Consider the following 22,470-nt stretch of genomic DNA (forward strand, 5'->3'; position numbering starts at 1 on the left):
TTTTTTTTTAATGTAAACTGGAGAACTCGAATCCGAGGCCTCTCGCTTACACTCCCTCCCCCTGTACCATCCAACCCATCCCTCCCCCCCCTTATGTTGACTTAGTTGCTCTAAATATGACATGAAACATTTCTTCTTTCATTTTGTTCGGCACTAGCATCCTAGGTTAAATTCGTAGTTTTTTTGTGAGTTTGATTTGCAACTACACAACCAAACAAGAGTTGATTTAGAGATATATGACTTAATAATAATAATAACTTTCTAATAACATAATATTATAATAGTTTATTACTAATTTAACCAAACTAAATGTTAAAACTGTATTTATATCAAGTCTTATGTTTTCTTGATTCGCTTCTATTTATGAATAAAAAAGTATTCTTGTGACTTACCAGATGGCCTAGTAGTGTTTTTCTTCTTTTCCTTCTTCTTTTTTGGTACATATTGACAAATGTCATCACATAATCCAATTTTGTAAACTAAAAGATGTTAACAAAAGAGAAAAAAAATGTCAATATTTAATAGAATTAAAATCATTTATGACTAAAAAATGAGAAACATTATTAACTTACAAAATAACCTAACTTGACACGTATATAGAAGGTAGAGATGTATGGAAAGGTAAATTTGACCCCTATAGTTTAAGCATTACTTACTATAATTTAGGTGTTTCTTGGATAGAGTAGGATTGAGCTTTCCCAATATACATATATATATATATATATATATATATTTGGTGAGGGATGGGATTCCAGGAAAATGTTAGAATAGGTTTTCAAAAGAAAAAGGCCTTTTCAACAAAATAGTTACACACCATACATTGGAATAGAATCGATAAATTGGAAAGACCTTTCCATTCCAGGCTTTTTCGGCATACCAAACAGGGGAATACCAAACATGGCTACCTAATAGAAATTGTAATATTATTTTTTTTTTGTGTAAGTTGGAGGACTCGAACCCGAGACCTCTTGCTTACACTCCCTCCCCCCGTACCACCCAACCCAACCCTCCCCCCCAGAAATTGTAATATTAAAAAGATGATAAACACATGATGGCTTTTATCTTGATTCGAGTCAATCAGAAATTAGAAACCCAACCTAAGTGAGCCACAGTTCTTTGTTATATTGCATCATTACTCTTTGTAATTTCTTAATTAAAATTGTACACTTTCAAGTAAAATTTTCTTAACTAGAATAACTATATGATGTTTCGATCTTTACTCCATCTTAAGTGTACTTAGGACCCATAGTTTTTTTTCCTTTGCCTTCCCACCCTTCCCTTTTCCATCCAACAGTCATAGATTTTTTCTTTTTCACCCTTCCCCCATTACCATAACTCTTTATTTTTTATATACTTAGGAGCCAAAGTTCTTTATTAATATATATTCTCAAATTTAAAATACTTTTGACTAAAGTATGGGGTAAATGAGCCAAAATAAATTTGAATAGTATCGTACTCGAGTTTGCTAATCTAAAAATGACACTACTTGAACTTGACCTTGACGAGCTCCCAATAATAAGTCTAATCTAGAGTTGATTGTATTTTTAAAGAGCTCTAGTTTGACTCATATAAGTTCAAGACCAGAGTAATTGTTGACACCTTTCAATCCCATCTCAAATTTAGTGTTAATTGTAATACTCTCTTGAACTATTATCTATTGTACTCTCTTGAACGGTTAGTTTTAATACTTTAATACCTTATATGTTCAATAAATGATGCATTGTTCAATTAAGTTGAGGATTATTGATTCTTCTATTGTTTTAGTATGAAAAGGTTTTAAATTTTGTAATCTGAAAATATCCTTATCCATCTAGAGCTATTTATGTTTTTAAATTCAAAGATAACTCTTGAACTCTATTGGTTCTCAGCTAATTAGAGCAACATCCTACAAGTCGATATTGCAACTCTCACTAAATTATGAAAATTGATAAATTAGGGCTACAAATCGAAAGTAAGTTAGTTTGAGGATACAAATTGCAAATAAGCCAAAATTTTCTACTACTAGTATTTAGGGTTCTATCAAGGTTTATATTCTTTCACCCCAAGTCCTCTCTCTAAAACACACACAAACGACACATCCTCTCCGACAGCATGACTGCTCAGGCTCAGGAAGAACTCTTGGCTGCTTATCTCGAGCAACAAAAAATCGATGTAATCTTAATCTCTCTTATATCTGTTGATTTATTTTGGTATAAATTCTTACTATCTATAATTTTTTTAAGGAAACTAGTTATCTATTTGCTCTTTCAATTGCACAAAAATTCATTATTTTTAGTTAATGTATGTGTGTGTGTGTGTGTGTTTCTCTAGAGTGATCAATGAAAGTTGAGGTATAGTTATATTTAGGAAACAAATTTGTGTTAGTATTGGGGGTTAACTGGTTCTGTGGTTTCGTATATTTTGATGGAAACTGATCAATTTTGATGAATGGAATTGAGATATGAACGAGAATGAACACTTTTATATTCAATTAGAATGCAAAGATATAGCCTCTCTTGGTGTTTTGTGGCTACTGATTGAATAGGATGTATACTTCAAATCCAAAAGATGTGTTGAAAATGAAGGCTGGTTAATGAATAATACTGGAGCCAAGTTTTTAAATTGTTTTTTTTAATAAGTGATTGTAAAAAGACTATTAGGCAAAAAGATGCAATCTCTTGAATGGAAAATTTTTTTTTTCAATCATGTGCATGTGGAACTGCACTTGGAGTTTCTATGACCATGAAACTATTGGCTAAAATGAAATGACCTTTTTGAAAATTGATTATGGAATTGCCATTGGCTTTATAAAGAACCTTTTGATCACAACTTCTTGTTGTTGTAGGTAGAAATGAATGAGCTCTTCTAAAGTAACAACTATGTAATTTGGATGATTTTTTTAGAGGAATGCAATTATCCATAATGAACAATTCAGGATGCATTTTCCATGTCCTCCATTGCTCATAGAAGTATGGTACTTGGCAATAATTAGTTGAGAAAGACTTTACTTTTGTTAACGTTGGCTTGCAATTTAGTAGTTTAATAACTTTTCAGAGTGATTTATCAAAGGATTTTCCTAATTTTAGCTGTGTAGCACACTATGGTGACATACTACAGTCATTGACTTCTAAGTACTTTAAGGTTGGTAATCAGTCTAGTCAAGGCTTGCACTTTTTAAGATATTGTTGTCTGCAAGTATCTCACATGTGCCCAAATGATGCAAAATATCTAATTTATTGATAGGCAATTATGCCTGGTATCACTAAGTCGATTTAGTTCCTGTTCTGTCTTGTGTTTGTTGAAATAATTTTTTTTGCTACTAAAGATTTGAAGTGATGGTTCAATATTTCGTTTAATGCATCTCCAACTAGGTGGAATTACCTGCTATAATGCCTTTAGTAGATGTTACTTTGTGGTTCACTGGCCCATTTGAGCTTTAGAGTTTGTCCCTTGATAGCAATTTTAGGTTATGTGACTAGGTGAAATGAAAGAATGGGTACTAGATTCATTTCACTTTGTAGATGTAACTTATAAGTGTCAATAACAGACTTCATTCAACAACTGGATACTTGACCCCTGGAACCCAATTAACAAATTGGTGCCTTTGATGCATTCCTTCCTTCTTCTCTTGTATGGTTTTGATTTTGCGGTATCATGTTGTCAATAGAAATACAAGAGACTGGTCAAGATCTTTTCAATGTGGTTAATCTGTCATTCAAATTCTTTTATTCCTGTCTTGTTGTTGGCTAAAATCTTACTTCTCCTAGCATTTCCTCTTGTTCATTAAGCTACATCATGCCTAAAACAAACTCAATTGTTGGCATTTGATTGAATAGCTCTGCAGTATTCCTGACATATTATTTAATGACTATGCTTTTTTACAGCCTGAGGAACCTGTGGTTGAGGACGATGATGATGAGAATGAAGAAGATGATAATGTCAAAGATGATGATGATGTTGAAGGTACTTTGCATATTCTGTGTGATATAGAATCTTTTGCACTAACTTTGACCCTTTTGTGGAAACTTGGTGCCTTTGTTGTAGTCTCTATATTTTTCAATTTGCTTAGGATGTCCCTAGTATAGACTATTCAATTGGAGAAATACAATTGTTAAAAGATTTTTATTTGTAAAAGTTTTCTCATGAATCTTAACTGTCATGTCCGGTTGGTACAATAAATTTTGTTATTGGTAATAGAATTATTTTCACATAAATGAATGAATTGTTTATAGTGTAAAATGCGGCAACTTCCTGTAAAATTGCATACGTAAAAGAATATTATTTCTGATTCAAGAGGATACACTGATTGGCCTGGATCTGCGGTAGGAGATGTTACAACCCCTTGGCTTCACTTCTATTTAACTTCGTTGTAATTGAACATTATCTTTATGATGTAAGAAAAATATGTTTTACCCTTTTATAAGTATGACAAAAGTTCAAATGAGTTCCTCTCCATCCTTCTATTACCTGTTCGTTGCTTTAATGGTCATTTTCATTCCTCATTCCCTCCTCTCTCTATTCTTCCTAAATTCAATGTTCACCGAAGTTTCCCACATGGTTTCTCCTGCCACTTGTGGCTTTCGTTCCCTACCCTAGTTCTAGCGTCGTCCTTCTCTTAATCTATGTCCTCTCATTGCTCGTATTATGCATTTCTCCTCTTTTTTGGTCCCCTCCGTTTTAATTTTCTATCGTTGCCCTTTTCTTAATCTCTCTCATCTCTTTGCTCCTATTATGCATTTCTCCTCTCTTTTGGCCCCTTTTATTTTTATTTGCCTTTTGCTTCCTCCTTTATCACTGCTCCAAGCCATTGAATGGTCATTAGTTTAATGGCAACCTAGTACTTCTTCTTTCTCTCTTCCTAGTTCTCTATCAAACCTGTGACAGTTGCCCATATCAAGCTCTCTCTTTCCCCATTGAATGGTCATTAATTTAATGGCAACCTTGTACTTCTTCTTCCTCTCTTCCCAGTTGTCCATCAAACTCTGTGCCAGTTGCTTATATCAAGCTCTCTCTTTCCCCATGACACTTGTTTCTGTTTTAATGATAGTGGTACGTGTTTGCTCATGTTGTTCAAGAAACTATTGATGTAGTCTTGTTGATTTTTTCAGAGTGTTGGTAGTTGTTTTTGTCTATGCTGTCGGAATGTAGATTTCTTTGTTGGCAATGTGGTGTTTATGCTATTTGGAAACCAAGAGTGATGGATTTCAAGCTTGATTTTGTATGAGAAAGACTTTACTTTTAGTGATTTTAAATCTTGAGTAGTGGTAACATGGTGTTGAGGGGGTTACTAGGCTGTATTATGGTGGTGGAGAGTTTTTATCATTTATTTTTCCTTGGGAGCTTTGTCTAAAATGAGTCTAGAAGAGAAGTATGTCATTTCTGTATATCATCCATGACAAGTAGCTGGGGTGCCCAACATCAACTGCCGTGTCTATGCTTGTGATTGCCTTAAGCTACTAGGAAGAAGAAAAGAAAATTGAAGAAGTGATAAAGAAAAAAAAATGGAAGAAGAAAAGGGGGATAGAGCAAGTGTGCTAATTTTTGGTTTTGTGGTTACGAAGGTAATTTGGCTCATTGTCAGATGATTAGCTTTTACCAATTAAAAATTATGCTGAGAGTTCAGGGGTGCAAGGGAAAAATCACTTATACAATTGATACTCTTACCTCATCAATTTTAACATGATGTAATTTCTCAAACCAGATGGTAGGCATTTGTGATATTGGAAATCTTCATGTTAATCTCATTTTCTTCCATTGATGACATCCAAAATTATTTTCTATTATTCTTTTGCAATACCTTGTCTCAAGTTACTCACGCAGAATAGAGAAACTTTGATATTGAAACCAACTTTCGTAGCTATATGCATATGAATTAGCTGCAACTCGAGACACTATGTTTTTGTTTCTCCTCTTTCCTTTTTGTCTTTCTGAAATTGTCTCAAGTTTTTATTGGTTTCACATGAAAGATTAAGCTTTTCGAAGCTTCTAACTCACATAGTAGACAAATCAATGTAAAAAGTGTGTATCTAGCTCAGATGGATACTACATTTTGATGATTGCACCAACTAGACATCATTCATTTCTTGCAATAATGAACATAAACACATAATTTTTTCATGTGGCAATTGACTGCTTTGAAAAATAGTTTGTGAGGACTCGCAAATTTCTTGTATTTTTCTCAAAAATACCCAATTATTTCACAATAAGTGTAAGTAAACCTAGAAAATAGGGTTTTACGCTTCGGTTTCAAGTTTGGAGCAAAATTAGGGTTTTCGCGATTTTTCGCCGGATGAATTTTCGGTACAGAGTAAGGATTAAATTTGAGGATTAAAAGTGACTTTTAAGTGAGAAATAATATGTGATTGGTAGCAATGATATAAGGTTAGTGAATGGGAAGTAAAAAAACCCTAGTACGTGAGTTTTTAAGAAAAACGGCGCGAACCGGCGGGTCCCGCGCACTACCGATTGAACGCACCACTTGACCACCATTTTTCTCACCAAACAAATTTATTGAGCTTGAGCAAAATATCTTCTCTCTTGGCAGCAAGGTTGACCGAAAATTAGTGGCTAAAATGACAAGGAAAGAAAGAGCAAAAAAGAAAGGTGGTGGTGGCGACACTTGTCGCCAGTGTCGCCACTTGTCGCCACCATAGAGCTTCTTAATTAAGACCAAGACCATCTATTTAAACACCAAAACTTAGCAACTTTCTTCTTCATTTTGTTGCTGCTGGCCAAGAGGAGCAAGAAGAAAAACAACAAGGGGAAAACATTCCATTTCATCTTCAATCCAACAACCAAGTGAGAAATCAAACAAAACAAACCGATTAAACTTGTCCATGAGTGATTAGTTAGTGACTTGTGGTGTGATTTTTGAAAGAGAAAGCTTGGGCTACTCTTAGTGAACTCTAGTCAAGGTAAGAAAGCTTATCTCTCCAAGTTTTACTTTCAATCTTGTTAAATTAAGCTTAGCAACTTGATTTTGTGGTGGAATCATGGATATTATCTTGTTTTGGAAGTTTTCTCCAATTTATATGATGAACTAGGGCTTGATGAATTTCTACCCAATTTGTTGTATGAAGTATATATGTTGAAATTAAGGTTATAAGAGAGGCTTTGGTAGTGATTAGACCAAGAAATTAAGGAAAGTTCCACTAAAAACTAGAAATTCCAGAATCTGGAAATTTTTCCTAACATTCTGTCCGAATTTGAATCCCTATGTTAGAGGTCGAATTGGCCTTAGGTCAAAGAAGGAAAGTTGTAGATAATGGTATTTTATAGGTGCCTACAAAATTTCATCTCAATCGGAGTAACGTAGAATGTGAAAAGTCCACAATACCCTTACTGTTTTAAGTATTTCCCAAGCAGTCCGTGTGATCGGTTAAGTCCAGTTTATCACGTTTTTCGACTAGGATCCATTCTTATTTAGCTTTTTGCCAAAACATGAAATTTGTAGTATTCTGAATTAGCTTTCAAATGCCTCTAAGAACACCTGATTCGGACTTGTGTACTCTGAGATATGTCTATTACAGTGTTCTGCATTTAAACAGCCGACGAATTGGTTTCTGGTTTAGTAATTTGAGAATTTGACTAAGTTACATTAGGAACTGGACTAAGTGACCTTCATGAATGTTGTAGCTCTGTGTCTTAGATTCGAAACGGCATAGGTTTCGTCTCAATCCGATAAGCGTAGCTTCGGATATGTTATTTCCGTATTCGTACGTCAAATCTGTCTTGTGCTAAGTTGAATTTCTGCACTTGTGATTGTTGTAATTCTTATTCTTATGATATTGTGAGCCTATGGAATGGCTCTTGACTTGAATTGCTTATGTGTGATGTTGGGTTGTGGTTGAGAAAAAATAATGAAGCCAAAATGGCTGGAAAATTAGGTAAACATAAAGGGCGTGCTGCCTAAATTTTCGCTCGAGGGCTAGGTTTCTGTTTGAACTTGTATACTTTTGTTTGGCCAATACCATGACCGGTTTTCCATTTTAAAACATGATTTTTCATCCTGGGGTTCAAACAACCCTCTTCTTACTTGAAAGTCATGTTTACACGTTTTACTCCTAATTAGTCGGGTTTCTTTGTTTCCCTTAAATGTTTTGCTCGATAAACTGTAATATGTTCTCTTGTTCAACCTTAGGTTTCATTGGTGACTAAGGGTAATATCCGGAAGGATATTTTGCACGTTATTTTGCATATCTAGGTGAGTGTTCCTTATTTGACTTTATGGCTTGTTGTTATCATTTGCTAATGTGTTAATTGCTTTTAATGATTTCCAAAACGAGCTTTCTAGGCGAGTGTGTACTTTATCGCACTCGACCTAAATAACTGTGCAATTTTCAAGGATTTAATGATTGAAATGTTACTTGCGCATGAATGTAAGCCTTTTGGGCTGAACTGGCCATTGCCCCTTGTTACCGGTCGTCTCGAGCTAGAAGCGGACTCGGTCGGGCGATTAGGGACTTGGGTGAACGTTTGGTATACTCGAGTATTACCCTGTAGGTTGGTGGAGACTGGCCAACGGCCAGGACGGGGGTGAATGAATGAACGAACGAACGAACGAGGGTTTATTGATAAACGAAAAATGCATTTTCAAATGATTGGAGGAATAAGGGGAAATGTCAGGAGAACGGATGAACGAATGAACGAATTGCTCCTTGTGAGCCGTATCCTTTTAATGAATGTTACTATTGCTTTCCATTGTAAATGTTTCTTGAATTATTGATACTCCATGTTTAATGTATTGAATTGATTGTTTGATTGTTTGATTATCTGTTTGGAACCTCACTGAGCTTTTAGCTCACCCCTTTAGTTTTGTTTTCCTTAACAGGGGACGGCGAGCAGGATGAGAGCATAGACTAGCCTAGTCTAGGTCTTTTGTTTCTTTTGTAATGGTTCTCGCCCTAGTGCTTGGCACGGGCTAGTTGTATGGTGAAGTGAGAACCTTTGTACATTTGATGGTTGTACTTCCTTTTGAGATAGCAATGTATATAAGTTTCCCTTTAAGTTTGGATTGCTGCCCTATTTATTCTTGTGATTTGTTCTGGATTTGATTAAAGAACGACTGAGTCCCGGCGAGAGTTGGGCAGGCGGCCCGCCGAACCCTCTGGTACGCCTTAGGGGGAGGTGGGGTCGTTACATAGTTACAATATGTTCTTTATATCTAGAAATTTCTAAAACTATGCACTTTATAAATGACATCATACTGCCTATTGATAGGACAAGAAGATGGTAGTGGAAGATCAAAATAGAGCAGAAGCGAAAAGAAAAGTCGAAAGGCAATGCTAAAGCTTGAGATAAAGGCCATCTCGAGTGTCAGACGGGTCACTGTTAAGAAGAGCAAGAATGTCAGTTAATTTAGATTATTTATAAATTTTACTGAATAGTTAGTTGTAAATGATTACTATTCCAAATTAGGTGACATTTTTCTGAACAGCTATGACATTTTTTGTGAATATGTGACATTATTTATATTTCAAATTCTATTTGTTATCTCCAAGCCAGATGTTTTCAAGAGTCCAACTTCAGACACATATGTTATATTTGGTGAAGCCAAGATTGAAGATTTGAGCTCACAATTGCAAACTCAAACTGCAGAGCAGTTCAAGGCTCGTAATCTCAGCAACGTGATTTCCAAGCCTGAACCATCAAGTGGAGCTTAGGATGATGAAGATGTAGATGAAATTGGTGTAGAACCCAAGGACATAGAACTAGTAATGACTCAAGTAGGTGTTTCAGGGGCAAAGGCTGTTAAAACTCTCAAGGCTGCAGATGGTGATATTGTGACTGCCATTATGGAACTTACAAACTAAGAAGCTCTTCCAGAGTCTCTTAAGACTAATGAGGGTAGAATTTGTATTGTCATGTTTTAGATTGTTGTGGTTTTGCGATTGTAGATCTTTTGCATTGAATTCTTTTTAACTCCTCTCATATGTTTGAGCTTATTTATACGATGGTTTTGAATTTTACCAATATTAGAAAATTGCCATGCAATTTATGATGATGTAATGGCTGGATGAGAATGGCTATGGCCTCAGTGTCTAGCTTCTCTTGTATTGGTTATAAGGTTTCAATTACAATACAATGATGCAGGGAAATAATAGAAAATGCTATGGCAATTTGAGATCCTAAATCTTCTGCTGATGCAATGCACTCGTGAGAGTCTTGTAACTAACTGATTGTTGGTGTTCTGAACGACATCATATATATATAAATATACACACACACGCGCGTGATTCATTTATTTTAAACTAAGGTTGCATATGGATTCTTGTCATTCTTAGCAACTTTTGAGATAGTGAAATTTGGTATGTGAAGATTTGAGTGAGAATGTATAGGTTTGAAGTTAGTTGATTGTTTTGTGTTTTGTAGTTTAGTCAAGTACCTGTGGAGGTCTCTAACGTTGTTTTTTTTGTTTTTTTTTTTTTTTTTTGCATGGGTGTGCTGCTTCTACTCTATAGGTGCCAAATATCATAGTCCACTTGAAGGTTTTATTTTGCTTTTTGGAAGGAAAAGGCACCTTGAGACGTTCATGGTAACATTGACACTTTGTCAACCTTTGAGATGTACGCACTAAACGTTGTCAATGTTTGGATAATTTGAGGTATCTAACACTTATTTTGATGCTGAAGATGGCTATATCCTTTCACAGCCCTGTAATAGGAAGGGAAACGCCACCTTCTGCTTCAAAGACATGTATTGTAAGGGCTAAAAAGATAGCGTGTTTTAATGCATGCAAGACAGGACAATTTTCAATCCTTTTGGGGTTTACAAAACTACCCAAGTCAACTTTGCCTTGGGTTCTTTGCTTGCTTTGTTTTTTCTCCTGGCTTCTTCTATGTTCAGAATTGAGTTTTTTGCTTTGTCAGTTATGCTTGTGTTTATTTACTTGTGTTTCATGGTGGCTGTGAGAGTGTGAGGTTGCAGTGAGATGTTGAATGTGGGAGCTTACAGTTGAAGTGGAATTTGGATTTCATGGATCCCAATACCATGAAGATTGATTGACAACCACTAATCAAGTTTCTCTTCTTGAAGATTGATTGGCAACTAGTAATCAAGTTTCGGCTCTAAAAAGTAGGTTCTCTCTTGATTTTCTGGTTAGACTTGGGCTTTTATTGGCACAACGCTGTGGCAATTTGAGGGTATTAAGACTGTTGTTTCCAAAGATTTAGGGGAGTGTTTTGATACGTTTTTTCTTCTTGTATAAGCCTAGTACTATAATGAATGTGAAACTAACAGAAGCGTCGTTATTTGGAAATGGCTCTAAAGATAATAATAACAAGTAGGAAATAAGTTGAGACTGATGCTGAATCGCATACTTCAAGTCCTGAAGACTGGAATTATTCTAAAGGCACTAGGGATTGAAGAAAGAGCTCTTGACATGCCGTCATTTCTTTATAATATATAAGAAGACGTTTGGAGGGTTACTGTTCATTGATTTTCATTTGCTCTCTCCGAGGGCATTTTTGTTATTTTAGACCGTCGTTTGTTCTTTTTGTTACAGCTGGTACAATTGGCTGCTGCTTTTGTGCTGGGTAATATGTCCCTTCTGCCCTTTGTATACTTATCATAGGGCCTTTGTTGTCCATTTATGTCTTCTACACCAGATTTATGCTTTCTATGTACGCAGCTATCCTCCCTCAACTTTCAAGAATACCCTTAAAATAGTGCAAAATTTCTTGTATCACTACTTGTCTCCCTTGAAATAAAAGAATGGAGGACAAATATGTAAAGTAAATGCATAATGGCCCACAAGCATTTATGATGGGGAGAGAATATGGGAGCCATCTTTTCGATTTCTTATAAGTGTGTGAATCTACTCTTAATTTCTCATGTCCTCTTATTTCAAGCCTTAGCCGGATGTTAGTGGAAATTGACTGTTCTACAGTATTAATGAGATTTGATGCTAATTTCTGTCAGCCAGCTTATTTGCACTCATATAGCTTTCTACTTTTGTTATCCTGCTGCCTACTTTTGCTTTCCTACTTTTGTTTTTCATCTTATTCCGATGCCAGCTCATTTGTTTTCTGCCTTTATTCATGCTATGAACTGTAAATCATTTCCAAACTTTATATTCATATCCAGACTTTATATTCAAACATCTTCACTCCAAATCTTGTTTCCAATCATCGGCCTGAAGAAGTGGAAGAATCGGAGCTGTGAGAACTAGTGCTCAAAAATGGCGTCTCTACCACCAGTGCTAAGCATCCCAAGGTTTGGAAGTGTCGAAAAACCCGAGCCAGATATGATCGAGCTCATCCGTTACGCTGGTGATTCTGGAGTCACTTTTCTTCATACCTCCGACGTTTATGGACCTCACATGAATGAAATCCTCATCGGCAAGGTAGGAGATAAAGAACCTCACGATTTGAATTTACTGCAAAATTAATTGTTTCCAAATTTGAATTTGGGTTTTGGATGAATTTTACTCTGTTTTACTCTGTTTTGTTTGATTTCAATTTGTATATGGGTAAGTAGTGAGTGTTGTCCGTTCTATTTGGTGGCTTGTATTTTTTGGTTGTCGGTAGCTTTTTACTACAGCACTTAAATCTTTGGGCAAAAATTTTTTTAAAATTTTTTTAAGATGATGTCCTCGGTTATGTAATATGTGATAGTGGGTTCAAAAAGATGTTGTATTTTAGTTTTGAAATGGCTGTTGCTTCTGGAAATGGCTTTTCCATGGGTGGTTTTTTTTTTTGAAGCAAATGCATGTATTGGATTTTCAAAGTCCTCAGTTTTAAATTGTTCGCTTTTGGGTTTTCGGTTTTCTGTAAAAAATAAAAATAAAAATGTATCAGTTCTGGTTTGTGTTGCTGGATAGCGGTAGAAGTTGACCTGGCATAGATCTGACAATGTTTAGCTGTTGAAGAATAGTATCTGTGGAACAAGCAAACGAGCTAATTTTCTGGGAGTTTTATTGAACTTTTATTATTTGTGTTTTGAATGATGGTGTAACTTTAAAGAAACGTCTTGAACTTGTTCAAGAATGGCTTGTTTATGTTAAACGAGTTGAGTTTGAACTTGACTCAAATTAGGATTTTGTTTAACGAACCTAACACGAACACATATTTAGAACTTGAGTATTATTGAATGAACACAAGTCTTGTTCGAATAACTTAATGAACATATCTCACAGTGATGAAAATCAATTCATCCCAATAATTTCAAAGAAAGCGAAGAAACAAAAGAAGTATTCAAAAACTGGCAAAACAATGCAAACACGACAAGATTTCAAGTGAAAAAACTCAAGCATCTTCATGGTACCATGAATGTAGAGCATGCTAATTTCATTTAAAAGTTTGTGAAATTTTCGATTTTGCAAAGGATTGATCACACTGTCTAGGATTATCTTTAGAAGGGAGTAATTACTCCTCATTTAGGCATTGTTTTCCCATGGACTGGAGTGTATACTCCATATGTATTTTCTTTTCTATGTAGCATAATAAGGTGCTAGCGACCCTACCCTCTATTGTAAAAAAAAATGGAAAATAAAACCTGTAAAAATAATCTTCTGTGTATATAAATCGAGACAGATTTAAGTACTTCCTACAAAATGGAAAGAATCCAAAGTTGAAAGAGCTTACACCTTTAGATAAATTTTTGCACATTGGAACTTGTCTGCATTCCAGTGACTAATCAATTCGATAGCAAAGCAGTATTCTCGAATTGTCATCAAATTTTAGTATAGTTCAAATGTATTTGAACATGTTTAAAACAATATGATGTAGGTTGGCTACGTACACTAGTTTGAGATGAATTTGCCTAAAAGTGTCCCAAAGTAATTTTGTTAGTACACCATTAATTAGATGTAGTTATAAAAAATCTATGAAGCATAAATAATTAAAACTTAATATTTTGAACTTACAAAATTGCATATTGGATACTCTAGGCAATAAAAAAAAAAGACCCTATTTGATATACCCAATTCAGTATTAAAATTTAATTTAGATCTTAACATGTTCATTTCAATGGGTTCTCCTCTTGTAGAAAAAGGAATTTAATTTTTTTTCGTTTTTCTTTATTGCAAAAAGAGCTTGATTTTGTGATCATGTTCTTAATTTTGGTAAACAAAAAAAAGGTATAAATTTTTCCTTATTGGTATTTTGGATGTGCATGGAGCAAAAGAGTAGGATATTGAAGAGTACATAAACAGAATCCAATGAGTTTGGGAGAAAGAAGTAGCTTGCTCGAAGCCTTTACATCTACTTCTGAGAAGGTACACATATCACCTTGATATCCATTGTTTTATTGAGAATATACTTCTACAAGACAATTTGCAAGGTCGTATGTGTTTCTTGTTTCTAAAAGAAATTTTTACTTTATTGTCATACTATGAAAAGTTGTATCTGCAAAATGGGTATTCATTTTGTTAGTTTTGCCACTTATCAGATTTCCTTCGTTTCTAATGCTTAGAATTCTAATTTTCTGCTACAAATGGTTTGGACTTAAACACCTTCACTAGAAAATTTAGCTGTTAAGCTAGACTACTTTTGATAGATATTAGTCTCAGCTTTTTTTTAAAAAAAAAATTGAAGTTTAATGATTCAAACGTGATTTCTTTTTTCTTCTTTTATTTTTTTCACTATATTTTTCACACTCTTTTACTATGTTAGGGTAATATAGAAAATCTCACCATGTGAGATTAAGGAAGTTGAATTCTTTTTTACAACTTCTTCCAAGTATTTTATTTTTATGTATTTGAGACTTTCAATTATGTATTCTTTCACATCATACTACTATTTGAATTGATTTAATTCTACCAATTCAGTTTTCCTTTGACTGCACCTTCCTCGAAAAGAAGCAAGAGTTCCGTTAAATTCCCCCTCCTACCCTCCCTTCCTTTTTCTTTTTGTAAAAGAAAAAAAAATATTTACTGTTGAAGTAAACTGTCCTTGTTCTACTTTTCTTATTAGTATTGTTATTTCGAGAAATTTGTTGCAGATAAGAAAGTTTCCCCTAACTTTTATATACTGCAATTGTAATTCTACTTTTATGCCACTCTAATGCCTTTTTTACCTGGTATTATGGGTATAATCATTTGAAGTTACAAATTTTAGATTGAATAATCCTTGATTACAAAATACTATTTCTTCAACTGATTTAGTAAATCTTCTTCTGAAAAACAGCAACAACTGACATAGAAAACCTGCCATATTTTAAAAAACTATCATATTTTAAACTACCATATGTTTCAACATTACTACAATTATGATTTGTTTAAAGTAGTATTGGTATGAATTCTTTGAAATGTTTGCTTTTAGATATTTTGGTCATTGTAAAAGAACTATATTCTAAAAGCTCATCTGTTGGCTTTTAGCCTATTTCTCCTTCCTAACAAAACCTTGTCCATGATTATTCGACCTAAATTTGGGAGGGAAAATTAAGAGCAAGAGTTGTTAAGATTTTTGGAGTGCATATATGCCTGATTTAATGCTGTTAATTTCAGTTGTGCTCGGTTGGTGTTCATCTCTATTGATTGCCATGCCTTATGATTACCAATAAAATGAATGTGCTTGTCTTTGATGTCTTCTAGAATTTTTTGAGCCAGGTTGGAGAGATGAAGAAGCTTGTTGAAGAGGGTAAAGTTAAATACATCGGTCTATCAGAGGCCTCTGCTTCGATAATCTGAAGGGCTCACACTGTTCATCCTATAATAGCTGTTCAATTAGAATGGTCATTGTGGTCCAGAGATTGGACGAAGAAATTCATCTGACAAGCAGGTAGAAATATTTTGTGCTGTTACAATTGGTTTGGAAGAAATTAAATAACTCTGTTTACTTTCCTACTTCATTATTAGAGAGCTTGGTATTGGCATTGTTCATTACACCCCTCTTGGACAGTGATTTTTCTCTGCAGGACCACAACTGTTTGACAACTTGGCAGAGGGTGACATGCATAAGGTTGGTGTACTGAACAATTTATTCTGATCTTATGAGTATATTTTCACCATATCACGATTCATTGCGCTTTTCTCTTTTGTACTCAATGGAGTTGGGAAAGTTAGCAAGTAAATGGTTGGTAAAAGAGAATGCATAGAGCATGTAACATCTAATTTACATTATTTATCTGTAGCATAGTAACATCTCATCTTATTTTTGCATGTACCATGCGTTTTCTTGCCCCTAAGAGATGTTTTTGTTGTGCACGCATGTGTGTGCTTTGACATCTTTTTCCCCCTTTGTCATTGGTTTGGGAAGAGGGAGGAGGCAGTCCTTACTTTCAAGTTTTCTCTAGATTTTCAGTTTTTTGCTGCAGATGCTAATGGCCTCCTAATTTGTGTCCTTGTGTTGTATGATAATCTGAATGGCCATTCATTTCTTTTTCCACTAGAATTCTGCTGAGTGCACATTAATGCTACAGCACTTTTTTCACGTGTGATACAGCACTATTACAGGATTAATGATTTAAATTTTGCAACTCTTTAGAATTAGTTCCATTCCTGAGTCTTTGGTTGCAGAGTTTTCCAAGGCTGAAACCAGAAAACCTGGAGGAAAACAAGAAAATATTTGCACGGGTTACTGAAATGCAGCAAAGAAAGGATGCACCCCAGCACTGCTGGCCTTGGCTTGGGCTCATCATCAAGGAGATGGCATGGTTCCAGTTCTTGGTGCCACCAAGAAGGAGAACTTCAACCCAAATGTCAGAGCTCTATCAGTGAAATTAACACGAGTAGATGGCTAAACTTGAGTCCTATGCTTCCGCTGATGTGGTTAAGGGTAATAGACATGCCTTCGTGGCAACAACATGGAAGAACTCTGATTTTGTTATTGGTTTTTTTTTGGACAAAAAAACTCCATTTTTTCAATGGGTTCTCTTCTTGTAGAAAAAGGAATTTAATTTTTTTTAACACTCTTGGAGACCGTTTTCCCTCTGAATTCTGTCGGCCATTATTGTTCATTGCATTTCAGCCCCTCTTCTCTAGGCAATTTTGTCATTCCAGCCTCTTGCTTGTTCTTTTTCTTGAAGCTGGTACAACTGGTTGCTGCTTTTATTTGGATAATGTGTCTTTTCTATCCTTATTACACAACGCTTTTTTGTTATTGCTTTGCAAAACTCCATATTTGTGTTTTCACAGTAGCCTTCTACTTTTGCTATTGGAAATTGTTCTTCATCTGACACCATGTTTGCTTTTATTTTTTGCATTCACATCTCTCCGCTCTATCCTGCTACCACTTACACGAATGGCATCTAAATCACAGGTGTCCAAACATTTGAGACGTTACCATGCCTACATTTTTCCTACCAGCTACCACTGCCCTTTTGAGGCAATTTCTATCTATTACCAGATATTTGCCAACCCTTCATCTTCCTTCATCTTCTCCAGAGGCCATAACAATAAAGGAGCAGGCCATCTCCAATCTCTCTGATCTGCTTGGGCAAGAAAATGAGGCGAAGGAACTTAAGAACCTTTTGACCCAACTTCGGCCCTTCTTTTCCTTGATCCCCAAAGCAAAAGCTGCAAAAATTATCTGTGGAATTGTTGATACGGTGGCCAAAATACCTGCCACATCTGATGTTCAGATTACCCTATGCAAGGAAATTGTGCAATAGACGCGTGATGAGAAGTGAACTTTCCTTTGTTAGCGCACTGAGGCAAAACTTGCAGCTCTATTGATGGAGACCAAGGAAGATTCCGAAACTTTAGCTCTGCTTTCTGGACCAATCAAGGAGGTGAGAGGATATAGCTTTCATTTTATATGGTCTTTTGCACTTGTATAATTTCTCTCGTGGGAAAGTTTCATGTTTTATGTCTCTGCAAGTTCAGAATATAGGAAATGTTGTCTAACAAAGGGATTGTGGGAGATTGATATATCAGTAGATAGCCTTCTATTTTACCACCATTTATGTGTTGCTACACATTTTGCCGCCATTGATGCGTTGTTCTGTTTATGACAGAATTTACTCTCTTTATTTATTTTTAGAACTGGTGAATTTGGACTGCTTTTCATTTTGAGTTTGAAAGACAAACTTTGTTTTCATACTTGTCTAAGTTATTTTAAGTATCCACAAATGAGTGTAAAAGCTACATACTTGTTATCATGCCTCTTCAATATAATCCAAAATTTTATGTTTTGTCACACATGTTAGCAAATAGATTTTTTTCCTAGATTCAGTATTAAATGTATGTCTCAAAGAAAAGTTACTGGGGTATTCCTATCAATTGTCTTTCTTCTTGATTAATGTGCATGTGAGATTGAGCAGGCTTCTACTCAAACACAATGATTTGAAAACTAGCGTTTAAATCAGTAAACATAAAATAAGTAATATTTTCAACTTTAAACCTTCATTAAGTTTGGTGCAAGTCTGTCAAGTCTCTCTTTTTTCTTTTTGAATTAATAATGGTTCGTTTGTAATTTATTTTTCTGGAATTACTAATAGTAACTTACTGACTTGTCTGTTTAGGCCTTCTCAGCTCTGACGCTAATGCTTTGCAGGCTTCAAATATTTTGCAAGAGTTGATCAACATTCATATTGATGGAAAAGTTATATTAGCAATCCAAGGTCAGGTCAAAGATGATAAGCCTACCTTTATTGAGCGAACAGCAGTAAAATCTATTTGTGGAGTCTTTGAAAACTTGTTGACTACTCAAGTTGGCATTCCAAATGAACAGCTTCTGCAAGTCATTTATGTCTTGTTCCTAAAACTTTGTAAGTGTACAGTTCTTTGATTCTTGCAATGATGCAGCGTAATTTTTATTGACTTTGATAGCTTGATAGGAATAAATTTATCAATCTCATAATTCAGTAGTAGCTTATAGCTATTAGCTGCGGGTGCTTGATAGCGTCTGACTGACAACACTTATTTGTGCATGTTTCCCTGTGAGAGTGGTTGTTTTATATTGATTTTCTTTTTAAAAATTTCATTTTGGATATTTTTGTATGACATCTACATTGTTTACTCATTCACTGACAAGATTTATATTAGAAGCGTACAGTTTGATATCGTCCTGGAATCTGCATGTGATTAGTTTTTTCACCCATATATCTCAGCAAAATAATTAAGATTGGACTATATTCTTGCAATTTATTTTTCTTGGCGCTTCTTATTTTTTCTTAGTTTCTATCTAGAGTATGCATCTGATTTCCCTAGGACTTACAATTGTTTCCATATGTTCCTAAGCTTTGCCCTAATACCATGCATTTCTGAAATGACCACCTTAATGACTTCATAGCTATGTTTCTAAGTAAAAATGGTTGACAAAAAATGAAGTTTGACTTTTTTCCCTTTCTAAAGTTTTGTTCTGAATACTTCTCTTGATTGAGAAACATTAGTGCCTGACGAAGTTATGCATTCTATTCTGAGATAGCAGCATTAACTCATTACTCTGTGGCAAATGTCTTATACATTTGCACCTGTAATTAGATGTTCTAATGCATCTTTACATGCTATGCAAACACAAATCTTCTTCATTGTGTTTCACTTTGAAATGCAAGCTAATATGTGATGTTTGCTTGTAGAGAGGTGCCGCATGTTTATTTGAAGAGTATAGTACTCAAACTCGCTCAAACGATGACTAATGATAGTGGTGTTTCTGACACAACTTATGTAAGTGTACTTTGAAGCTTCCTATTAATTAACACTAAAGATTTTGAAACTATCCTATGGCATGTCATCTAAGAGAAATTGATTTTGATATGATTCATAGCGTTCAAAAGATGTGAATTCCAATTTGGTCTGGCTTATTGGAGTCTCAAGCTTCCCCTAACTTGGACTTTTATTTCTTTCCCTTTTTTCTATTGCTTCTTTATAGGGGATTTTTTCATAAAGATATTTTATTAAGTAACCAAGTTAATACAGCATCAAAAATTTCATTGGCAAGGCACTTATCAAGTTATAAGTAAAAATGCAATTATTTATTAAATAACCAAGTTAATATTTTATTATTCAATTTCATCAGTATTTCTTTCCAAACAAATAAATAATTGCACTTGCATGATTCCTCTTCATATGTTGCTGTCCTTTTTAACTTTGCATTACTGTTCGTGCATCCCATGCATGTTCTTCCGTTTGTATGTCCATCCTACGGTATTCATGCACTTAATTGTTTTTTCAAAATCTTAAAACTGACAGGTTTATTCTACTGATTTCATAAACTTGCAATATGCAGAAAATTCATAAATGCAGGGAAAGTATCTTCAAATTCATAAAACAGAATAAAGGAAAAAACTGCAGGGAAAAAACTGCAGTTTAATATTGCAAGGTCTAAAGTGGAAAAAATTGCATGTGCGAGAATCATAAAAGAGTGGCTAAGGAAGAAATATGCATCTTGTGTAAATTATATCAAGGACTGCAGAGAACTTAGCTGAATAGTGAGATATGTTCCAATGCAGTGACTTCTATATTACCAGCACTTGCACTATGCCTTTAAATCTTGGTTCACAACAATGAAAATTTAAAGCAATGATCAATTACATTATTGTTATCCTCTAGACCATTATATCGAGCTACTTACATAACATACTTTGCCAATCCATTAATCTCTTATTGAGAGTTTAGCATTTAAAAACTGAGATCAGTTTTGCTTTACTCATCAGAAAGAGAAGTGGAAAGCAACTTTTTCCCACATTTGTGGTTTTAGAATTTGTTGTCCTGCCTGCATCAGATAATTTTATTTGATGCTGAAACTATATCAGTATTTCCTTTTGAATTTAATGTATCACATCTTGCAAAAAAAAAAATGCACAGTATTAAGCCCAATAAAGACACCTATTGGTGACTATTTCAGCCGCATGTCTTCTGAATTTGTAGCCCAGCTCTTCATTGGCTATGAGCGGATTAGTGAGATGGCACTCACTTGTGTGTCTAATTTGAATCTGCTGCTATTAAATGAAAGACATAAAACGAGCGAGTTTCAATTTAGAAGTATACAATATGGGCAGGAGCATAGCTGGTTCCAGGTAGTTTCTAAGGTCATTTGAAGGTGGCAAGTTACACTACAGATTTGTTAGCCTGTTATTATACAAAATGGCTCAGTAATCTAGAATTATATCGTTACAAAGAATGATTTGCTTGTTGAAGGTACTCACAAAAACATCTAGCTTCTTATTGAAGATTAGAACAACTCTGATATTAAGTTCCAGCTTGTTTTCTTTTCCCATTTTTGTAATGGGTTTAGTTTCTTAAGTTACCAAATTTAGAACATTCTAAAGTAATTTTTCATGTACTTTGCTTCATTCACTGAAATCATGATATAGAACTTGACCTTTGACTTGATATTGTTTTTTATTCTTGCTAAGCTTGTCTGCTGCTGCTTGTTTTGTGAAGGCGCTGTTCAGAGTTTGAAGACTACTGGACCTTTAAGCTTTGAAAGTCCTGTTCTCTATTTTCTTGGAAGAGTTGCCTGCAAGAAGCATTTGACAAGGTATCTAGCTCTGTGAGAACATTAGAACCTGCTTTTCAGGGGAGCTGGTCAGAGAATGTGTCCTAATTGAAAGACTGCAGTGGATAATTATACTGATCTTTCAGTGTCTGTTATTCCATTTATTTCATGAAATATGGAACGAGTCACGTGTTGCATCACATTACGAAAATTGCTACTATACTAACATGAAAAACCTTTCCAAATAATCTTCAACCCAAACAGGCTCTTCGATTTTCAATCAAGGAAAAGCTTAAACTTTTTATCCTGTTTTAAGTTTCGATCCAGTGAACAGATAAAAACTAATATCAACCTTGTATTGTCCATTTATACGATATACATTTCTGGCTTGGAATGGATACCATCCAGGTATACTCCACCTTTTTTGAGTTGTGTAAAAACCATTTTTGGGGTTAAATTTAACTTTCATTCTGAAACTTTGGTATAGGATGAGGCTGAAACAGCAGCTATCAAAACTGCTAAATTTAGCCTCTCCAGCACCAGTTCTGTGACCCTTCCATTTTTGCATTGTGAGACTCCTCGCCAGTAGCATGCATTAGATAGGAATTCTTTACCCCACTGAAGAATGCTGATTGGGCCTGTTGAAAATTTCAAAGCCAAAAACACCTCACCATCGCTTGGCAACAGTATTAATTCATGTTCAATACTCCAATAACTTTATCCTGTTGAATCAGCATCATATCAACCATCCCTACTTTTTTGGAGTATCACAATAACAATATTAACCTTACTAACAGGTCTAAAGTTCCCACACCTTGCGTGGGAAGCCACCCCTAGTATTAATAATGAGAAAATCCTGCCAATGTTTCCTTCCTTCCAAGAGTCTGCATAATTTGGAAGTCATAGTGAGCAACATAGGACTCACTAGGCACAAAATATACTCCTGTTTACTGTGACTTATCTTTATCTGTATTCCTAATAACAATGTGTTACTGATATATTTGGATGCCCGAGCCACCAGAAACTAAATTTGGCCGTGCTTGGTGCAAGAACACTCTAAATATATTTTAAACAGCAAAACAAGTTGTAGCTTTGCAAATAATGAAAGGACCTCAGACAGGCTAATAATACATGAGAATTGATTTGTCAGTTCTGAATAAGATGCCCAATG

General features: G+C 34.9%; 1 protein-coding gene and 1 long non-coding RNA gene across 13 annotated transcripts; both read left to right on the top strand.

The window, feature by feature from the left end:
- Positions 1 to 1,912: 1,912 nt before the first annotated feature.
- LOC113692050 (uncharacterized) lies at positions 1,913 to 9,663 on the top strand. Its single transcript, XR_011816088.1, has 5 exons — positions 1,913 to 2,151; positions 3,864 to 3,942; positions 8,120 to 8,182; positions 8,810 to 9,326; positions 9,484 to 9,663. It is a non-coding gene; the product is annotated as an uncharacterized lncRNA (long non-coding RNA).
- Positions 9,664 to 11,656: 1,993 nt separating this feature from the next.
- On the top strand, positions 11,657 to 21,499 carry LOC113692051 (uncharacterized). Of its 12 annotated transcripts, none has more exons than XR_011816085.1 (9): positions 11,657 to 11,784; positions 12,064 to 12,322; positions 14,104 to 14,194; positions 15,527 to 15,698; positions 15,819 to 15,878; positions 16,436 to 17,649; positions 18,414 to 18,627; positions 19,438 to 19,525; positions 21,245 to 21,499. XR_011816085.1 is itself a non-coding variant. In XM_072053370.1 (8 exons), exons 6-8 carry the CDS (start codon positions 17,593 to 17,595, stop codon positions 21,355 to 21,357), a joined length of 384 nt encoding a protein of 127 aa, XP_071909471.1. In that variant the 5' UTR covers positions 11,793 to 12,322; positions 14,104 to 14,194; positions 15,527 to 15,698; positions 15,819 to 15,878; positions 16,436 to 16,694; positions 17,178 to 17,592; the 3' UTR covers positions 21,358 to 21,499. The 12 variants fall into 12 exon arrangements, 4 of the variants coding, with proteins under 4 accessions (XP_071909471.1, XP_071909474.1, XP_071909472.1 ...); XR_003448852.2 differs by lacking the exon at positions 11,657 to 11,784 and having other exon boundaries at positions 11,791 to 12,322; positions 16,436 to 17,177; positions 17,303 to 17,649; XR_011816086.1 differs by lacking the exon at positions 11,657 to 11,784 and adding an exon at positions 11,818 to 11,840.
- Positions 21,500 to 22,470: the final 971 nt, after the last annotated feature.

This window comes from Coffea arabica, chromosome 6c (assembly GCF_036785885.1).
Source record: "Coffea arabica cultivar ET-39 chromosome 6c, Coffea Arabica ET-39 HiFi, whole genome shotgun sequence".
In the NCBI taxonomy this organism is placed as follows: Eukaryota; Viridiplantae; Streptophyta; class Magnoliopsida; order Gentianales; family Rubiaceae; genus Coffea; species Coffea arabica.

Excerpts from the sequence above, each read along its gene's own strand:
- LOC113692051 (XM_072053370.1), top strand. The coding sequence starts at position 17,593 with ATGGAGACCAAGGAAGATTCCGAAACTTTAGCTCTGCTTTCTGGACCA. Across the intron at positions 17,650-18,413 it reads TTTCTGGACCAATCAAGGAG|GCTTCAAATATTTTGCAAGA; the intron begins GTGAGAGGATAT and ends AATGCTTTGCAG. Across the intron at positions 18,628-21,244 it reads TGTCTTGTTCCTAAAACTTT|GCGCTGTTCAGAGTTTGAAG; the intron begins GTAAGTGTACAG and ends TGTTTTGTGAAG.